The sequence below is a fragment of the Heloderma suspectum genome, chromosome 5, assembly GCF_057233095.1.
Source record: "Heloderma suspectum isolate Gila_16-S chromosome 5, 16-S_ref, whole genome shotgun sequence".
In the NCBI taxonomy this organism is placed as follows: Eukaryota; Metazoa; Chordata; class Lepidosauria; order Squamata; family Helodermatidae; genus Heloderma; species Heloderma suspectum.
Genome location: NC_139462.1, coordinates 41,012,710 through 41,034,799, shown reverse-complemented (window position 1 = coordinate 41,034,799; position 22,090 = coordinate 41,012,710). Strand labels below are relative to the sequence as shown.

At 41.4% G+C, this 22,090-nt stretch overlaps 1 protein-coding gene across 1 annotated transcript in view; it reads left to right on the top strand.

Moving 5' to 3' along the window:
• Window positions 1-22,090, top strand: part of ZGRF1 (zinc finger GRF-type containing 1) — a 60,047-nt gene that overhangs the window by 30,721 nt on the left and 7,236 nt on the right. The window contains exons 15-24 of the mRNA XM_084855881.1: window positions 660-838; window positions 2,692-2,879; window positions 3,935-4,074; window positions 6,497-6,643; window positions 8,543-8,657; window positions 10,261-10,517; window positions 11,956-12,115; window positions 17,032-17,109; window positions 18,506-18,653; window positions 21,361-21,488. Of these exons, the coding sequence (XP_084712007.1) occupies window positions 660-838; window positions 2,692-2,879; window positions 3,935-4,074; window positions 6,497-6,643; window positions 8,543-8,657; window positions 10,261-10,517; window positions 11,956-12,115; window positions 17,032-17,109; window positions 18,506-18,653; window positions 21,361-21,488 (1,540 nt within the window). The remainder of the gene's footprint in view (window positions 1-659; window positions 839-2,691; window positions 2,880-3,934; window positions 4,075-6,496; window positions 6,644-8,542; window positions 8,658-10,260; window positions 10,518-11,955; window positions 12,116-17,031; window positions 17,110-18,505; window positions 18,654-21,360; window positions 21,489-22,090) is intronic.

The window sequence follows — 22,090 nt, the reverse complement described above, 5'->3', positions numbered from 1 at the left end:
AATGATTAAACACCCTCTTCCCCAGCCCTGTTGCTCACTCCTCACCCTCATAGCTGCTTTTAAATACAAATAAAAATGTCAGGAGGTCTGAAAGGCCAAGAATCTTTAATGTTTAGATTATAACTTGCCAATTTGTTTTGATATCTCTGTGCTCTATCCTTAGCTCTTAATTGATCGAGCTAACATAGTTTAGTTAGACAGTTTAGTTAGTGCCTCCCATTTCATTGAATTTGGGCCGGTATCTCAACAGCAGTCAACTTTAGTGGCAATGGATGGTAACCCAAATTCAGCTCTAAGAAGAAATGGGGCATCCATGACTATTCATAAGCTACTGTATATTTTAGGGGAGTTACTTTCTTAGTCCACTTACACATTTTAGAGAAACAGTCTTGAAGTTTACATGATCACTTTTCCATTGATGAAAGAGAAATGGGTTAAAGGGTCTCAATTTTAAAGCAGTTCTTTTTTTTCTCTTTCAGCTAACCATAGCCCCTTATTCACCTTTAAAGGATTATAGTAAAAAAAACTGATTAGGTTGGTGGAGCAGCTCAAATTAGTACTATTGGATAAACGAGAAGTTGCATTTAAAGTTGTTTGATTTCTTTCCAACCACACTTAACTGTTTAAAATTTAATCTTTATTGTTGTTCGTGCATGAAGAACATTTAAACATATTGTTGTTTGAGCTGTCACAAAAACTACATAAAGCTCTTGGAAAAGTGGATATATCCTTCTATACCTCCATGAAAGGAGGGCAAGGACAAGAGAATTCTGCACCACTCTGCAACCACAAAATTGCTACTAAACTTGTTATGGTTAAAAAAGAAGGCAGAAATAAGGTATGCTTTTGGAGGCTTAAATAACAGATTTGAAGTTTACACAATTATCTTTAAACGTAGTTTTACTAGTATGGTTGTTGAAAGTCATTACATACGTAAGTGCATAAACTTACATATTTTTGTGAAGCAGAATTTTAGAATGTCTAATTTGCTACATGTTGGTTTGTGTTTTATGCATACAATTGTTTATCATACATATTGGTTTGGTAAAGATTCAAAATTAATCACCTTGACTCAAGAGGTGAAAGCCTGGAAAAAAACTGGGAAATTTTGGGAAAAAATCCTTTCCCCTTGTTTTTTTTCCTAAGGACCTTTGGGGTAGGGGTGTTAATGAGAAATGGGAAACATTGAACAGTTTTGGGTTATGAAATATTTTCTTCTAGAATGGTGAATCAAATGTTTAAGATAAGGTGTTTATATATTGCTACCTAGACTTTATAACCCCCAAATGATTTCTAAAAACTATAGGAAGACTAGAGATGTAAAATTTCTGGAAATATTGAAGTCATGGGGAAAAATGTTGCCCAACATAATTATTTCTTCCATTCCTTGTTATAATTATTGATATAATGTATCTTTTCCTGATAGTCATTTAGGGACATCATCCTCTGTTTTCCAACATGTGACTAGAGTCACCATATCATAACATGTGAAGAAAATGTGCATACTTGACAGTTGGGATTTTGTTCTATAGACAAAATGGGCTTGTTTTGATTAGGTGCTGTAACAGTCAATGAATGTAGTTCTAATCTAAAATGCACATGTCAAAGAAACACTGTAGGTTATTTGCCACCAGATAACTTTGAGGCTTGGATCTATGGAACTTATTGCCACAGTTTTTATAACATTTCCAGTTAGACCTCACCACATGAAAATGCTGCCTGAGCTATAAAATCTTTAACCACTGCCACCAAAGTAAATCCTCTCAACATAAAAGAAACTCAGTAGCCTTGTTCGTACAGTGTAGGCATGACTTGACACCACCAGCAGAGACAACTTTTCAAAATGAACAAAAAAATAAGGGGAATTATTTACAAAAGAGAATAAAATGTCACTCTTCAAATAAAAGGTTGAGATTGATTAAAGGTTCTTAAATTAAATATGCTTGGTTACCATTCCTAATAAGCAAGAAATGCATGTTTTTTAGTATCACAATAGAGAGCTGCCATAGCACCCAATCCTATGCACATTTATTTGGAACTAAGCCCCCCCTAATTTCAATAAGGGGGCCTAAGGACACAGCTGGATGTGATATTGGATGACCTGTGAACAGATTCCTCCTGCTTTTTTGTTTTGTAATGTAATAGCATCTGCTGGGAAGAGGGTTAATCTTTTACCCCTGTACTGTTTCCCTATTGGAAGACTCCCGCTGAAAGATATTTTCCCCTGTAGTAACCTGGGGTGGGAATTGTTGGGAAAACGGCTTGAGAGGAAAGGATTGACCCCTCCCCCCCGCAAGCACTGCAGTTCTAGTCAGATTGGGGGAGGTTCTGTTGCTGTTTTTTTTTAAAAAAAAAATAGAAAGTGGGAGATCAAACTTTATCTCTTGATGTCACATCCAGTTGCAGCCTTAGATTGCAATCCTAACCCACTTACTTGAAAACAAGTTCCCTTAAGTCAACCACTCCTGGCAGATGGGTTTTCGCTTCCAAGGAATACCTGCCTCGCAGTTGGGGAGCCACTGCTCTATGAAGTTTACTTTTCTAAAACATTCATAGCATTTATCAGAAGTGAAGTTTAATACTTTTAATGAGCTGTGGTGGGACTGTCAACCTGTTCTAGAGAGAGAGAGAGACTAGATTTGTTTTTCAATATATAGATATTGATATTATATGGTTTGCATTTTGTTTCAGGGGCGCCTTTTCTATGCCTGTGATGCTCCTAAAGCCAATCGGTGTGATTTTTTTAAGTGGCTAGAGGATGTAACTCCTGGACAGATAGAAAGTAGGCCTAGGGTTGTTCTTCATGATATGAAGAGTATTGGAACTTACCTCAGGTGTCAAAAAATTTCTCTCTATGAAGAATGCCAGCTTTTGATTAGGTATGTTGGAATGTTAAGTAAACTTGAATAGTAATACATGTTTGAATGGAAATGAAGCTACAGGATAAACAAGGCTAGTGGTCTTACATCACGTAGTGTCAGAGAAAAATTATTATTAAGAGGTTATCACAAAATCTGTGCAATCTCAGACTTACCCTTTTCATGTAATATTGCAAAAGTGTCAGTAGCAACAATTACGATATTATATTTCAGTTTCAAAATGAGCAGTGTGAGGCTCAACAAAGATTAAGGCTAGGAACCAAAGACTATTTTACCCTGGCTTAAAAGTCCTTTTGTCATGCAGCATAGGGGGGTGCTGTTCAAAAACCACAACCTCAAAGCATCTTCAGTGTCTGGAATTAGTTGAACACTTTTAATCAATATGTCTTGATATTAGAAATCATGATTTTGACTGAGGCTGTAATTTATTTAATACTTCTCCATTTCAGTTTTTGGAGGGAGCAATCCTATGGCTGCTAGACAGTGGCTAGATGGCCATAGGATATTTGGTTTTCTGGGAACCAACTTGGAGCCCGCACTCCAAGGTTGGTTCCCGGAGAACCAACCTCCCCCCACTTCCACGTTGCCTCAGAGGCCACGTGGAACAGCTTTGTGCTCCGCGCTCGCAAGAGGAGTGTGGAGCGGCCAGAAAGGGGCGTTCCCGGAGGGCGTTCCAGGACAGGGAGGGTGGAAATGCCTATATGACACATGTGTCATATGGCAGCCTCCTGCCCCACTCTGCCCTCCCATGGCTAGACAGCCGCAATCACCTGTCTAGCTGAAAATGCAGGGCAGGAGAAGCGCGGAGGGAAAAATCCCCTCCGTGCTTCTCCTGCCCTGCATTGGATAGGCAGTTGCCTCTGAGTTCAGAGGCAGCTGCCTATCTGAATAGGATTGCGCCCTAAGTGTATTAAAATGTGTATGGGATATGTGTACTCTTTTATTCTGTTTTGGTCTAATGATAAACCACCTGTATATTTGTTTTGAATATAAAGGCAGTATAGAAATCATAAAGTCTTATTCCTGATATTCCTTATGTTATTTTTGTTTTCCAGGAAAACCTTTGATATTCGAAGAAAACAATTTGGTAAGCTGAAGAAATTTAGTATTGCAACAGCTAGCTTTGATTGCCATTCTAAGAGCAAATTGTATCTTAAGCTGAACCGAAAGGAGCTCTCCTCTGTGTTCAGCAAAGGTTGGTGAATTTTGCCATCTCTTGAGAAACTGGACAAAATGTAACTCAAGCAATATATATTCAGAATAGTGAGGTTCTTCTCTTTAAGTATGCCCACATTAGGATTTGTCTTTGGAAATTCTGCATGTTTCTGTGTTTACGTTTGCAGGGTCTTGACTTCCATCGAAAGAAGGATTTCCATTCCCAGGAAAGCAAGACCTAATGTATAGCTCATGCATAGTTTTCTGTTTAAAGGAGTTGCATCAGTACTTTATGCTATGACCTGGTTTGCACATAACACCAGTTCATGGGTTGCTTTGGATCTGCTTTCATAAACAACCCATTCCTGGGTTGTTTGATGCAATATGCAAATCCAGTACTCTGAGTTGTTGAGGGACAAATAACGCAGAGTTTTAACCCAATGAGAAACCATGGGTTAAAACTCTGGGTTATCTGTCTCTCAACAATCAAGAATTCTTTGTTCAGACATTGCAGGTTTATGAAAGCTGATGCAAAGCAGAAGTGGTAAGTGGGCGGGAAGTAGTGTGCACGTACATGCTGCCACAGAGCCACAACTAACTATGGGTTGTTTAACCCATAATTCGTTACTATGTGCAAACCGGGTTGTTTGTCACTTTTGGCTAGTGAGATGGAGGAGCAATCCTATGTGTGCTAGAGAGTATCTGGGGGGTCATAGGATATTTTGGTTTCCTGGCTCCAAGGTCCAACCTCAGAGCCAGGAAACCACGCTCCCCATCCCATTCCCTGCTCCCTCGTAGCCGGTGCGGAGAGAAACACGAGCTCATAGAAGGGTAAAATAGCACATGCTGCTGAGCGGGTAGGGGAGGAGACCAGGGATGTGGGGATACAAGCTATGCCCAGCCCCCCCCCCCCCCCCGAGTCTAGTTACCCAACTAGATAGGTAAAAATGCCTGTATAGCTAAAATGCAGAGTGGGTGGCCCAATGCATCTCCTGGTCTGCATTTGATACCTGTAGGCCTCTGAGTTTGAAGGCTTATGAGTACCCAGGGTGGATCCAATAGGGTTGTACCCTACAGGCACAATCCTATGCATATTTAGAAAAAAGAAAGTCCTACACCTCCCAGCCTTTCCCAGCCAGCATGGCTGGCTAGAGAATGCTGGAAATTATAGGACTTATTTCTGTCTAAATATACATTGGATTGTGCTCTTAATCATGTAGAAAAATGGCATTTAATACTTTAAAAGCAATCCTTTATTTCATATACCTGACCAATAAAGTGTGGACAGGCTTGTTTTTCAAAAAAAAAAAAAAAACAAGATTATTCTTCAGATGCATGCAGTTTACAGAGGAATGTGCTATCTGTTTCACAATGTAGCACATGCAAGTGATTTGTGTTAACTCAAAGGCCAAGAGAATGCATGTTTGAAGAGTAGCTATATGATAAGGGCACTTACTCCTGTCCTGGCTATGCCTCGGACTAGTTGGGGGGGGCGGGCAGTGTGGGGCAGGTGTAGACCAGGTTTTGTAAGTTGTAGTACCTTTGGTACTGTGAGATTTTTTAGCTTTGATACACATTTGGTGCAGCACATGTTCAGTTGCAGCCTGTCATCTAGAATATATGCCTCAGAAGATTTGAAATCAGATCTTCAATTCTCTCTGTACTAAAGGAAGAAATGTGAACTTTACCTTTTGAAATGTTCTTGTGCATTTCCTACCCTGTTTCTGCCTGAAGGCTTGTCTGGTAGAAATTTGTAACAAAGGAATCCAAGCTTTATGTATCCACATTTTTCATAAAATGCTTTCATAAACCATTTTGGAAGCCAAACACCAAAGGATACCACATACAAGCCCTTTTTAAGAATGAATATATGTGTGTTTGAGGAGAGGCAGCTTTCACACCCACATGCATTCATTTTAGTCTTGGGAGGGAACTCCACGTGAACAGCTGTATGTGCAGGGGCTTCCTACAGAAGTTTAATAAACTCAAGTAGGCTAGAGCAGAGCCTGTCTCTGAGATATATCTCTTCTCCCCACCATCCCGCCCAATCATGTGCATTCATTCGACACAAATGCCAGAAAAGGGCTTAGTTTCCCACCTAACTGGTGGAGCATGCACAAGACATCCAAAGTCACAGTCTTCATTTCTCTGATTGGTCTAGCAGGTATAATGTCACTAAATAATTCATACTAGATATATCAACAAATTGAAACAAATCTTGAGAAGAGTTCTACTATTTAAATAGCCATCTTGAAAATACACTATTAATATGAAAACATTTACCTGACACAGTTAAGATAAAGAAAGCAAAGCAAAGACTTTTGGAAGAAGCAAAAGTAGGAAGGAAAAATAAAGGGGGGAAAATGTGTTTTCGTCTCAGGAGCTATTCCAGGTTTACTTTTGTCACTGCAGAAACTAGTGATTTGGTGCAACTGATACAAACCTATTTACTTTGTTGACAGATGACCTTTGGGTTGTTTCCAAGACCCTAACATTTGAACCCTTGGACACATTCATTGCATGCAGTGTTTTCTTTGGACCATCCTCTAGCAATGAAGTGGAGTTGGTGCCTCTCAAAGGTTACAGCCCCTCAAACTGGCGCTCAGATAGTAAGTTTGTCCTGAGAAAGTTATTCAGTGAGCATCTTGGCATAGACGTTTCAAAACACAACTAACTCTCATATGCCATGGAACTGAATTATCAATGTATGGATCTTTTGAATGAAAAAGATAGCAATGTCAGATCAGTTAGTTAAACATTGACAGAAAGCCTAATAGGTAGGATTATGATATGCTGAAAGGTCTAAAGGGCCGAAGGAAATGGCCAGAATATAAAACATCAAGATATATATAGATAAACATCAAGAATATAAAACGCAGCAGAACATCAATATGTTCTGCTGCAAGTGAAATGTGTTCATTTGGAAACCTCATTAAATGGTCCAAAACCCACAGCTGGGCAATACCTTTATTAGGACTAGTTTGGTGTTTTTTTTATTAAATGGTGTTCATTTATTTGGCTTGTGAAAGTTGAATATTTTTATCTGTTTGACTTATGAAGACCAATTCCAGAGAGGTAGCTATGTGTGTTGTTTTTGGTTCAGCAGACTCTTGTGGCATTTAATGACCTTAAAAATGCCATTTATTGTGGCATATATTTTCTGTGGCAAAAGATGAAAATGTAGGCAATGATAAATCTATTTGTTTTTAAGGTGCCATAAGACTGCTCATGTCTCTCTGAAGGCCAAACTGGATGAGACAGCATTCATACAGTTAGCCATTGTGTGAATGGCTTTTGTAAGTAAGTTGCAGGCACCGGGGCCTGATCCAGATTGGTATCCTGCAATGGGTTAAGGGGGCTTTACCCTGCAGTCCCAAACTGGATTGGACCCCCATGTCTGGGATTTGCATTGGAAGAAAAGCTTCTGGTGGTGTGAATGGGAGCTTTTCTCCTAATACAAATAGGGGTTTGATCACATCATAGCCTTCTTGCAGGCACAGATCGTTGTGTTCTATTTTTTCTTTAAAAGCAGAATTCCATGGTATCTATCACACTGCTGAAGTTTTCCTCCTGCATATGTAACACGATCTCCTGTCTGTATGCCTATCTTTTATCCCTCCCCCCGCCACCTCTTCCCCTCCTCTCCACTACCATTTTCTTCCTTCCACTTCTGTCTCCCTAAGTGGGCATGCTCACAGGTGAGTCAGTTCACCTGTGCGCAAACCTTTTTTTAAAATGAGGAGGAATTGCACAAGACTGTTATGGTGGAAGTTCCAAATGTACATTTTTGAAAAGAGATAACTCCAGAAGTGTGCAAGTACTGCACCATCAAAAAAAAATTTTTTAAGGGAAAACAGCTGCATTTGTACTACACCAGACGGAAATGAAATGACACAAATGGGAGCAAAATTGTGCTACACTGACATACCCATTCAGAAACATCTCAGTAAACATCACAACCACGCTCCCACAGAAATGCCACAAGGTCCTGAAAACAGGGATCACACTAGTGGTTCTTTGTGGTACTATGGTGTGCCAGAAAAGAAGTACAAATTTTCCTTGTTGTGGAAAATATACAGGCAAATCAGGGGGAAATCACAGAGCAGCTGCAGGACCGTGACAATGTCATGTAGACAGCTTGCAAAAATGTGCAAATGTGGCAGGGTAATAGCACATTAAAAGCCTCATGTGATCAACTCTAGGTGCAGGGGGAGCCAAACTGGTTGGGACTAGGGTGGGGGGCAGAGGGTTAAAGCCCACTTACCTCCTGACTGAATACTGATCTGGATAAGGCCCCTGTTCTTGCTATTTACTTCATAAAAGCGATTCACCCCACAGCTGCCCCACCAGGGGCCTGATCCATATTAGGGCCCCCATGCCAGTTGTTTCCTTTTTAAAAACCATTCACACGATTATTAATTGCATGAATGCTTTAGTTTGGCCCTAGTGTAGACTTTCCTGTAGTTAATCATTTGTTAACTTCTGCTCCTTGTGATGTTTCCCCCCAGTGATTGTTCATGCCTTGCTGGTTTGTAATGCTAGCAGTGAACTCACAACTTTAAGAAATATAGAGGAAAACGTCAGTTCATCCACTTTACCAATAATGCAGCATCTACTCAGAAAGTATGTAATTTTGCTATTTATATTCCACTGCAGTTATTTATCTACAGACTATACGATGGTTTGAAAAAGCTGGAGCAGTAACATTTCTTTTTCTGCATAAAATAATTATTACAGACTAATATCCATGTGCAAATATGTAAGATTAAGACTGTGCAAACAGAAGTGACATCCTATTAAAATATATATAATTTGTACCCACTGTGATTTCTTGGTCTTTCATCCATGGCAATTGTCTGAAAACTAATAAGACATGGAAAAATTAAATTGGAATGTATTTATTTTTGTTAGATTCCTTTAACCACCTATAGGTGGAAAACAAAGGGGATGGCATAGCTACAATCATGAGATTTAGTTTAGTTTAGACTGTATTTAGTTTATTATTTAACATGCACGTGGAATGGTGGGTATGGAATCATAAAAAAGATAATATATTTTATAAATGGAAGCAGACTGGTGCATTTATTGATGGAAATAAATTTTGTTTGAATCTTTTGATTAGAATCTTTTAATATAGATGTAATTTAACTATATAGCAATGTACTGCTGACAGTGCAATCCTAAACATGTCTTCTCAGATGTAAGTCCTATTGACCTCTTTCACAGATCACAGTGGCAATTTGTGGGTTAATTAATTCACTGAGTTGCATGCTCGGCACAAGCCGTTTCCCCTTTGCATCAACAACCTCCGATTGATGCGATCAGAGGTTGTTGTATGGTTTCCGAACCTGGACACTTCAGGCTGTTTGTGGGTGAAATAACCCAAAGTTAACCCACACTTTATTCTTAGGTTAACTGATGTCAGGGTTGCTTCTGAGCCCATAGAGTCCCAAAGCAGCTCTGATTCTGAGGAGGAAAGACAATCCATGCGGGAGGAACTCTCTCAGACTTCAGAGGCGCAGCTGGGGGGGGAGCCCCCCCTGGGAGTAACAGTGAACCAGGCATGGAAAGGGAGGGACAACCTGAACTTTTAGACGTGAGGCGCAGACGTGGGCACAAGCGTGAGATTGCAGGGGCCAAGCTTCGGCGCTCGGCCCGATTGGCTCGACGTCAACAGCTGCGCCCAGAAGCATCGCAGGAGAGTGTGGGATCTTCCCCTCCCACCCCTTAAGTTCAGAGAATTGCCATGTTTTTTCCCAAATGGAGATGAACTGACGTCCTAACCCTTAGAAACCCCTAGATGGCTGTTCCTTTGTAGTTTCTCTGAGTCTCAAGCAATTAGCATCTGTATGCCTCATTAGGATAAATGGAATTAAAGCCTTGGAAAGCAGCCCTTTTGTCTGAGCATTGATTTGGGCTATTGGAGTATTCAGTAGGCAACAGGGGCAGCCTCTGACAACTATGGGTCATTTAATTCACAAACAACCCAAAGTGTCTGGGTTTGCATGTCACACAACAGCCTTCATTCAGAAGTTGTTTATGCAAAGTGGAAGCGGCTTGCACACTGAGTGCAACCTGTCAAATTGTGGGTTAATTAATTAACCCACAGTTTGCTGCTGTGATGTGCAAACAGAGTCACTGAGTTTAATGGGACTTACTCCTAGGTAAATGTGTATAGGATTGCAGCCTAAATGTACTTAATCTTCTCTTCTTTTGTGCTTTTTAGGACTGTCAAAGGAATAACTTATAGTAACAAAGTCAAGAAACAAGCATTTAAATCACCAGCCTCAAACACAAATATAGTAGATTCTGGAGTCCTGAGTCAAGAAACAATGATAAATCTGGCAAACAAGATGATTCAGACATATCAGCTGAATAAGGATCAGGCTAAGGCATTGATTCAGATAGGTGCCATGATGACATCAGAAGAAATTGATACAGAAATAGGGAAACAGAAAGCCCTTCCTATAACAGTAATACATGGTAAATTATTGTATATGAACTTAAATCCTTTGCTTCTAAAGTTCTTCCTCTATCTTTATCTTTTTCTTCTTCCCTTTAAAGCTGCTCATCTCTTTTTTTCTCAAGAAGCTTTCTCTGGATTCTCTTTACTGCCATCCTATTCCTCTTGTATTTATATCTACAATTCTTTGACATTTTGCATATCCAGAAACAGCACCAGTCTTGTGATAGGAAGATGATCCATCTGTCTTCATTTCAGTTGTCTGTTCTCCATCAGTACAATCCATTTTTAATTGGCAAGAGACAGATCCACGTTATAGCCGGCCCTTATGATTTCAGACATGGGGGTTAGCCATGGCTTCTTTGACCCAGAATGCTACGTATAATATGCTACAAGCAACACCTCCCAGTGACTACTTAATTCAGGCTCTGTCTTGAGTTTGGATCTAAGCTGCAGACCTCATGACGACAACATCTGGCCTAACCTTTGTACTTTTTTGTCATTACATACACATGCTTTTTATACCACTTCACCTGATGAAGAGTTTTGGAGAGCTCGAAAGTTTGCACACTCTTTTGTGGGATTTTTGTTGGTCCTAATAAAAGTATGACAAGCTGTGATTAAGCAGTTCAAGCAAAAGCAGAAGTGAAATGTTTCAACCTCCTCACTGTGGCTATACCAGAAGACAAGAAGGGTTGGGAGAAGCGCACAACCCAAGACTTGCCTAGGCTCATTTACATTATGTTAAACTATAAAATAAACACGGTTATTAAGCTAATTATAAACTAAATATCACATTCTTTCATCTTCTCTTTAAATAGCAGCAAATGAAATCTACAGGATATACTGGGAGATCAAAACCAGTGATCTGCCTGAAAAGTCACTCTATTGTTTACCAGAATGTTTTAATCTTAAGATTGTGTTACCAAACACATATGAACCCATTGTACCAGCAAACGCTATTGGTGTTGTGCTAGAGGTTGCTTATACTAACACAACGTCATGTAGTGCCAAACAGAAAACTGCCCATTGGGGAATATCCTATTAGGTCCGTGCACCAGTGACAACAGCCACTAGTGCAATGGGATTTTCAGTTCTACAGGCAACCCTAAACGAGTGGAAATGCTATTTTCTGGAATGGGGCAGCTCAGCGGAGCTTGCAGAAGGGAGCTCCAATAACTTGTCCTGATCTGGAAACGAGTCTTTCTGCTCATTTTTAAGGTTAGTTTTAGAACTGCAAAATCCCCATTGCGCAAGTGGTCGCTCCCGCAGGTGTAAAATAAACAGCCAGAGTGTAGGAGCATTATAGGATACTGCCAAGTATCTCTGATTGCACCATACCCATTAATGCCTGCTATAATTTCAAATGAAATAACTGTTTTAAGAAATCAGTCCACGGTAAGTTTGTCTGATTCCATTAATAATTTATAATACTTATTTATTGATTCCGATATACAGGTGTGTTTGGATCTGGAAAAAGTTACTTGTTGGCCATTGTGATCTTATTCCTCGTACAGATCTTTGAAATCAGGGAAGCAATTAATGGCAAAAGGTCAGTGCCGTGGAAAGTACTAATCTCTTCATCTACAAATGTTGCTGTAGACAGAGTACTTCTGTGGTAAGTTCTAAAACATTTATGCATGCACTATGTTACATTAACATATTTCCATTGTTAAATCTTGATTGCCCCCTACTCCTACAAAGTAGCCTAATGCAGTTTGTTTTCTGCTTCCCTTGTTCTGATTATCATAGAATAGTAGGATTGGAAAGTCTTATAGGCCATCAAGTCCAACCCCCTGCTCAGTGCAGGAATCCAAGTCAAAGCATCCCTGACAGACGGCTGTCCAGCTTCATCTTGAATGCCTCCAGTGTGGGAGAGCCTACTACCTCCCTGGGTAATTGGTTCCACTGTCGTATTGCTCTAACGGTCAGGAAGTTTCTCCTCATGTTCAGCCGGAATCTGGTTTCTTCTAACTTGACCCCTTATTCCGTGTCCTTCACTCTGGGGTGATCAAGAAGAGATCCTGGCCTTCCTCTCTGTGACAACCTTTCAACTACTTGAAGAATGCTATCATATCTCCCCTCAGTCTTCTCAAGGCTAAACATGCCCAGTTCCTTTGGTCTTTCCTCATAGGGCTTTGTTTCCAGTCCCCTGACCATCTTTGTTGCCCTCCTGTGAACCCTCTCCAGTTTGTCTGCATCCTTCTTAAAGTGTGGTGCCCAGGACTGGACGCAGTACTCCAGATGAGGCCTAACCAGTGCTGAGTAGAGGGGAACTATCAGGTGGATCCACAGTTGGCTACAGAATCAGACTCAAAGATTCTTGGGAGAGGTACTTCCCGGGATTTGGAAGCTATGCTTCCATTAATGCAGCCCCAAATAGCATTTGCCTTTTTTGCAGCTATATCACATTGTTGGCTCATATTCAGCTTGTGATCTATAACAATTCCAAGATCCTTCTTCTCACTTGTAGTATTGCTGAGCCAAGTATCCCCCATCTTGTAACTGTGCATTTGGTTTCTTTTCCTAGGTGCAGAACTTGGCATTTATCCCTATTAAATTTCATTCTGTGGTTTTCTGCCCAATGCTCCAGCCTATCAAGGTCACTTTGAATTTTTTTTCTGTCTTCCAGGGTATTAGCTGTCCCACCCAATTTTGTGTCATCTGCAAATTTGATCAGCATTCCCTGCACCTTCTCATCCAAATCATTAATACATATGTTGAAGAGCACTGGGCCCAGGACTGAGCCCTGCGGTACCCCGCTCGTTACCTCTCCCAAGTTTGAGAAGATACCATTGATAAGCAGTCTTTGAGTCTGATTCTATAGCCAACTGTGGATCCACCTGATAGTTGTTTCATTTAGCCCACTTTAGCTAGTTTGCTAATCAGGATATCGTGGGGCACTTTGTTGAAAGCTTTGCTGAAGTCAGGGTATATTATGTCCACAGCAGTCCCACAGTCCACAAAGGAGGTTACCTGATCAAAAAATGAGATCAGATTATAGAATCATAAAATAGTAGGGTTGGAAGGGGCCTACAAGGCCATCGAGTCCAACCCCCTGATCAATGCAGGAATCCAAGTCTGAGCATCCCTGACAGATGGCTGTCCAGCCTCGCCTTGAATGCCTCCAGTGTGGGAGAGCCTACCACCTCCCTAGGTAATTGGTTCCATTGTCATATTGCTCTAACAGTCAGGAAGTTTTTCCTGATGTTCAGCCGGAATCTGGCTTCCTGTAACTTGAACCCATTATTCTGTGTCCCGCATTCTGGGAAGATCGAGAAGAGATCCTAGTCTTCCTCTCTGTGACAACCTTTCAAGTACTTGAAGAGCGCTGTCATATCTCCCCTCAGTCTTCTCAAGGCTAAACATGCCCAGTTCCTTCAGTCTGTCATCATAGGGCTTTGTTTCCAGTCCCCTGATCATCTTTGTTGCCCTCCTCTGAACCCTCTCCACTTTGTCTGCATCCTTCTTAAAATTTGGTGCCCAGAACTGGACACAGTACTCCAGATGAGGCCTAACCAGTGCTGAGTAGAGGGGAACTAGTACTTCCCGGGATTTGGAAGCTATGCTTCTATGAATGCAGCCCAAAAGAGCATTTGCCTTTTTTGCAGCCACATCACATTGTTGGCTGATATTCAGCTTGTGATCTACAACAATTCCAGGATCCTTCTTGGAATTTGTTAAAATAATTTTTTTTAATTTTTATTTATTTATTTATTTTATTTACAATATTTATATACCGCTCCTCATCAGAAGATTTCAGAGCGGTGAACAACATAAGAATAAAATAGTGGTTAAAAGAGTTTAAAAAGTTAAAACATTTTTAAAAAGACAAATCCCAACGAAGTGGAATTCAGCGACCCATGGCTGGTCATGCAAGGAAGGCCTTTTGAAAGAACAACGTCTTCAGGAGGCGCCGGAAAGAACACAATGTTGGCGCCTGCCTGACCTCTAAAGGCAGGGAATTCCACAGGAAGGGGGCCACCACACTGAAGGCTGTTTTCCTGGTGGACTCCAACCGGGCCATAGGTCTATGCGGAACCACCAGAAACATGCGCTCTGATGACCTCAGTGACCAGGCAGGTTGGTAGGGAAGGAGGCGCTCTCTCAGGTATCCTGGTCCCAAGTTGTTTAGGGCTTTGTACACTAGTACTAATACCTTAAACCTGGCCCGGTAGCGAATAGGCAGCCAGTGCAGTTCCCTCAGCAAAGGAGTTACACGCTAAAAAGGGGCAGCTCCCGACAACAGCTGAGCTGCTGCATTCTGCACGACCTCCAGCTTCCAGACCAGCCTTAAGGGCAGCCCCACATAGAGCACATTGCAGTAATCCAGTCTTGAGGTTACTAATGCCTGTACCACCGTGGTCAAGCTATCCCTGTCCAGGAGAGGCCGTAGCTGGCAAACCAGCCGAAGCTGGTAAAAGGCACTCCGAGCTTCCGCGACCACGGATCTAGGAGTACCCCCAGACTACGGACCTGATCTTTCAGAGGGAGTGCAACCCCATCCAGAACAGGCAATGAGCCTATCTCCCGGACCCGGGAACCACTCACTCACAGGGCTTCCGTCTTGCCAGGATTCAGCTTCAGTTTATTGGCCCTCATCCAGCCCATCACTGAGTCTAGGCACTGATTCAGGACTTGCACAGCCTCTCCTGATTCAGATGTCACAGGGAGATAGAGCTGCATGTCATCAGCATACTGATGGCATTTAGCTCCAAATCCCCTAATGATTGCTTCCAGCGGCTTCATATAGATGTTAAACAACATTGGAGACAGGATGGTACCCTGCAGCACCCCATAGCTCAATTGCCAAGGGGCCGAGGAATAGTCACCCAATGTTACTATCTGAAATCGGCCCCGTAGGTAGGACCGGAACCACTGTAGCACAGTGCCTCCAGTACCCATCCCATGGAGTCGATCCAGGAGGATATCATGGTCAATGGTATCAAAAGCCGATGAGAGATCGAGCAGAATTAACAGGGTTGCACTCCCCCTGTCCCTCTCTCGATGAAGGTCATCCATCAGGGCGACCAAGGCTGATTCAGTCCCATAACCAGAACGAAACCCAGAACGAAATGGGTCTAGATAATCAGTATCCTCCAAGAGTGCCTGCAATTGGTTCACCACAACCCTGTTAGGGTTAGGGACCTCCCCCTTGACCTCCCCTGCTGAACTCTTGTTTGCTCTCCCTGTTCACTTGCTGTCTGCTCGCTTGCTCGCTTGTATAGCTCCTAAACCAGCTTCTTCTGCTCTGCTCAGTTAGGAATCAGCAAACAAAATGAAACTCCCCACCCATACAGCTGCTGAGTAATTCAGGCCATGCCCCTTCAGTATAAAACTATTTGGGAAATCTAGGAAGCACTTTCTAAACTCATTTTCAACACTGGCCTTCTATGGAAAGAAGAAAACAATACCGCTGACTGTCCTGTGTGCCCATATTATCCTATATTCTGATGAAGCTGGAGTTTTTGAATTTGGCCAATAATGACTGACCAGCTGGTAACCTTAAAAAACAACTTAGCAGAAGTAGGAAAGGAGATCATCAATTCTGAGAGAACAGATTATGATGAATATTAGGTTGTTAGGCAGAGGCTAGAAAAGAAATTGAAGCTCTCCCCCCTCTCCTCAAATCAAGATAACATTAAAATATTTTAGGGGAAACAAGACTCAGAAAGTTGATAAAATGCAACTTGAAAAGGGAGAACCTGAAGGAGTGAGAACAGTCAGCTTGCCTCCCAAGGAAGTAATAATGTGTTCTAAAAATGTTTTGTTGTCCTGATATCACCGGATAAAATGCTTCCTTTAATAAAGCTCTTTTAACCTGGATGTATACACTGTGTTGTTATTGCGTTAATCTGTTGGCCATTATTCATGCCATAATTATATAATCTATATTTAAAAGTGAAATAAATCTATATGAAGCCATCTTCATTGGATCTTAGCCTTCAGATACCAATCCATCCGTTCTTGGTGCTTTCTTAGCTTTTAATTTCTTGTCCTGAATTATTTCCTCAGCTGTAATTGGCTGAATTAGTTTCAGATTATCTTGAAAAGTAAACCTGGGAGTCTGTAAACATATCTAGAAAATGAGTTATTTCTCACTATTGAAGTTATAAAGTTGGGAGATTAGAACATACAAGTGGGAGCTGAGAAAAAGACTGATTAAAGAAACTGATTGATGGGAAAGGGAATTCAGAGAGAGCCTCTACCAAAATCCCCCCTGCCCACAGATGCTTTAGAGGTGAAAGAGAATTCAGGCTCTCTTTGTCCCTGAAGCAATGATTGGGGAGAGAGACTTCCCTCCTCCCTATGGTCACTTTAGACTGGAGGGGATGGCTCAGCTTCCCTGTATCCCTACCAGGATTGGTAGAGGCCTCGCATCCCAGTTTGGCATCCTCAGAGTCTGTATATGAATGTTCCAGATAGAAAATGAATAAGTAAAATACAAATCTGGAAAGATCAGATCAAAACAGAATGGCTAAAATTCTTTTTAATAAATCTCAATTCATGTTGTCTTGCTTCTCTCACCCCCAGCCTTCTAGATCTTGGATTTGAAGAATTTATTAGAGTGGGAAGTATTAGAAAAATTGCTAAGCCAGTTCTTCCATACAGGTAACATTCATAAAATCTTTAGCCAACCCAGCAGGTCACTATTATTAAATATAATATTTTACCTATGATATTTTGCTTTTTGAAAATGAATGAAATACAGCATATGCGAAGAGCCTGAAATAATTGTTGTGAATACAGGTTCAATAAAGTCACATTCTCTAGCTGTACATGTGGATATATTTTTTGTTTAAAAGTATAGAAAGAAAACAAAGTCCCTCACAAATTTTAAACTTAGGCTTTAAAGTTGGCTTGCCACTTGGCCATAGGCAAGATACTTCCAGGCTAATCCCATGTATGTTATTGAAAATAAGCATCACTAAGTTCAGTGGAGATATTTCTAAAGTATGTACATGACTGCAGCCTTAACCTGATTAAGGCCCAGCATACCTGCTTTGCCAGCCCCTGCAATTGCTTGCTGAGACATGTGGGTCCACCAGTAGACTTGTGACCCAGCCTAGATTTTGTGAAGGCCCAAATTGTAAGACCAGTTTTTCCACGTGAGACCAATAAAAGCAGCATTCACAATTTGTGTGGCTTTTTGAAGCCACTATGATTGCTCAAATCATAGTGAATAAGGTATATAGGCTCCACATGAGGTGCTGGTTTATACAATCTACACCTCCATGCAATCCCCACCAGCAGCCCTGTGCATTCCTACAGGGGGCCTTGTGGGACTGCCAAGAATCTGAACCAGGCCTATTCCTGATATTTAAGATTAGGATAGTACTTATTCCACACATGCCTGCCCATGTACTACATTCCCCACACTCCTCATCTGCTGAAGTCAAGTAGGTGGCAATTTGAAGAAGGACCTTTTTGGTAGTGGCATTTGTTGAAGGATATAAGCCATCTTGTGTATCTTTTTTGAGACAGAAAGCGTGGGGTTTTTCCCAGGCCTTTTAAAAACATCTGCTGAGGTAGCTTTTATCTGCCATTTTACATCTTGCTGCTGTTTTATCATCCTGATGTTTTTTATTTTGTTGATTTAGTTTTTATTAGCCACACTGGAAACAACTGCTGATAGGGAGGGCTATACATTTTTAAATAAATACATCCGAAGTTGCTGGAGTGTATCACTGCAGAAAGATTGAATGCCCCTTCATATAAAAAGTCCCTGTAAGAAAGTAGGTTCTAACCTAGCTAAATTGACATGCTAGTTTTGGATGCACAGGGAGTTTTTTACATGACGTGGCATTCAAACAGGCAGTCGCTTTTATGTGTTTTGCCACATAGTGCAAGGTTCCACTTCTGCATATGATGTGCAGAATTCTCCTAGATTTCAGCACTTCAACATCAGCCTAAAATGGAAACAGAAGGGTCTTTTGTACATATGTACCTTAACATAACTGCACTGTTTTTAGTCATTATTCTTTACGACTGCACAATATGTTTAAAGCTTGCATGCTGGCTCAGGACCAGAAAATGAACAACTGAAAGAATTGCTTGCCCTGATGAAAGAGGATTTAACCCCAGCAGAAAAAATCTATGTAAAGAAGACCATTGAACACCATAAGCTGGGTACCAATAAAGCTCTTCTGCAGCAGGTACTGATAAAGTGAAATAGAATATTTGATAAGTACAGCAGGATTATTGTGCATTGATGGTGGAATAAAATATAGGTATTGTAAAATTCTTAAGAAAATAACTCTTGATACAAAAATAATTAGCAGGGACTTCTCTTTAGGAAAATGTCTCAGATGTTAATGTTGCAACTATAAACTTGAAATGTCTTTCTCAGTGGTGCAAATGGATCAAATGGACAGGTACGAAGTACTGGTGAAGCATTCTTGGAGTTTTGAAGGTCATTTCATTCACATTTATAACTGAACTTAGAGAACCAAAAAAATTAAAACAGTTGGGGAAATTTTGCAAGGCGTTTGATCTACTTTTATCACTGATCTATCTTGAGGGTAAAGATCAAAACCAGCTCTTATAAAAACTGAATATGTGCTACTATGAAGGGTTAGGTCAATATACAACGAAGTCATTTTTCTAACCCAAGTTATGTTGCGCTAGTGTAAGGGTCCTATAGCACAATTCAACTAGTACTAGGTTGTGCAATGGGTTTTCCAGGGAATGCTGTCACTGCTATTGGCATTGCACTAAAGGACCCTTACACTGGTGCAACATAATTTGCATTTGTACACTGATGTTGTTAGATACTGCCCTTCATTTTCTTTCTCCCATTACTAAGATGAAGTTCCTCTTGAAACTGCATGCTTACAGCACAGTCGTATTGCATGTTTATTGAGAAGTGAGTTTCAGTCCAGTGGGGCTTATTTCTCAGTAAGTAGTAAGAAGGGGAGAGACCATAGTTCAGTGGTATAGTACATGCTTTGCATGCAGAAGGTCCCAGATTTGATCCCCAGTATCTCCAGGTAGGTCAGGAAAAACTCCTGCCCAAAACTCTGGAAAGCTGCTGCCCATCAGTGTTGACAGTACTGGGCTAGATGGACAAATTGTCCTACTCAGTAAAAAGCAACTTCCTACGTTCCTAAGTGTGTTCGGGATTGCAGTCTTCTTTTCTCCTGCAACAGACACTGAATTTGGACAACTGCACTCATGTTTCCATAAATGTGATGCAAATTCCTAGAAAAAGGAGAGAACTGAAGGTAGAATCATGAAGAAAACTGAGTGATAAAGTAGTCAAACCTCCTTTGGTTAAAAAAATTAACAGACAAATTTTACATGGTGTCTAAGGACCAAACTAGACACTATGTTATTCACATCTTTAGCCCTTGTGTGGCTATTTCGTTTTAACAAATCATAGGTGCGTGGGGAGGTGGGGGGGCAGATTAGGGCCATGGAAGGAAGGGAGATACCCTTTGGCCTTGCTACAGTCCTGATCTGAATTGGAGGGCCCCACACCTGCCTTTGGTTCAGATTGAGGTCATAGCAGTGGCAAAGGGTTAAAGCCCCCCCACACACACCATGTCCCTTGATTCAGGGCCCCCCCCCCCTTATTTTTTTTCTGGGTGGAAAACAGCCTGCAGTGGTAAAAGATGTGAATGTCACATTTACTGTGGCCCTGTGGTGCACAACTACAGTGGTACCGACTTAACTTGCCATTAAAGAAAAAGGCTGTGATAATGAAGTAGGAGAGGCAACAATATTGCTAGGAAGAGGGTCCACACGAGCCTTGCGTGTGTCCAATAATGCAGAAAAAGTGTTCCTCTTTAATAAGAGTAACTTAGTGTGGGGGAGGGGAGTTCAGAAAAGGAGTGTAAAGAGTCACGTCACAGGATGAGGTGTGGAATGTATCCTCTCCTGACACAAACATAATTATGAAATTTCACGAAACTCCCCTGCCAGTCTGGCTGTAGCTTAAGTTCTTTGTGGTATATGCAACCCCGTATGTGGAAACCATGCTCATAGCTGAAGTTACTTTGCGCCCCTACCAGCTCCCTGTCCTCCTGATGGGAGACAAATGCCCTAACAATCCAGTTTTGTCTCTGCTACAACTTTTTCATAGTGCAAAGGGAATAAGTTACTTTCCTTCTTAACAGACTTTCAAAACGAATGCCGTATTAGAAACATAATTTGTTTTTTTAATGTATATGTGAGCAGCACTGTGAAAAGCCAAGAGTTATCACAAAAACCAAGACCCATTCCAAACTGAGAACGTATCTAGAAAGTTCAGCTCTAAAAGAATCTGTTGTGTGTCATCTGTGACATTTGTGACTAAGGGCGCAATCCTGTTGAGATAGTCAGCAGCCTCTGAAGTTGGAGGCTGCCCAGTATCCAATGCAGGGCAACTGGAGCACAGAGGTGATCCTTGCCTCCATGCACTAGCCACCCTGCATTTTTGGCTAGACAGGCGATACTGCCTGTCTAGCTGTGGCTTCGGGGAGGGAGAGGGAAGGAGGCTGGGATGCACATAGGAAGCTGTGTAATGTGGCTTCTGCGGTCTCCTCCCCTCCGCACCCCTGGGATCATCCCCTTTTCCCCGTCTCCGCACTCTGTTTCTGAGTGCGGAGACGTAGCCAGCGCAGAGAGAACCGCACCAGCAACAAGGGGGCAGGGAGTATGGTTTCTGGCTCTGAGGTCAGAGCTCTTGTTCCGACCTTGGATCCCAGAAACTGAAGCATCCTATGCCCCTCTAGTGGCCATAGGATCGCTCCCTAAATGGTTTAAGCATTAGAACTGTGAATTTTGACTGCACAGCTTATGGTTATAAGGAGGCTATCTAAATGATTTTTACAGGTATACAGATTACTTTAAATAAACTTTATTCCCCCCCTAATTACATAGGTGAAAGTAGTGGGAGCTACCTGTGCAGCCTGCCCATTCCCTTGCATGAAAAATCTTAAATTTCCCATAGTGGTTCTGGATGAGTGCAGTCAGATGACAGAACCTGCATCTCTCCTTCCTATTGCAAGGTATGTTGCAACTAACCTATTGCAGAATTGCTTATTCTATGATCGTATTTATTATTGGTTTTGTTGTGCTGTAAGCAGCTCTGAGTTTGCAAGCAGAAGAGTAGCATGGAAATAAATGAAAGTTATTATTACTATTCCTTTTAACTTAATGGTGAGACAGTTTAGTGATCAGCCTTGTAAATACATTCACAAAAAATGACTCTAGATATATATGTATGTATGTATTTATGTATGTATATATTGGAATATTTTTGTTTTTCATTTTTTAAAAACCTTGTAAATCACCCTGGAATCAATTTTGATAAAGGACGGTATGTGTGAGACATTTGTGGCATATCAACAATCTGAGGGGTGGAGGGGGGATGAACTCTTCTTCGTGGTGTCTATGCAGTCCCATACATGGGAACTGTGCCTGTGCAAAGCAGCATTTTGGAAAATCTCTAAAACCTAGAAGAGCCTGTAGCCCAAGGTTGAGGAACAGGTGCCCGTCCAGATGTTGTTGGACAGCAATTCCTGTCATTCCGCACCATTGACTATGCTGGCTAGGGCTGATGGGAGTTGCAGTCCAACAACATCTGTAGAGCAACCCATTCCCAAACTGC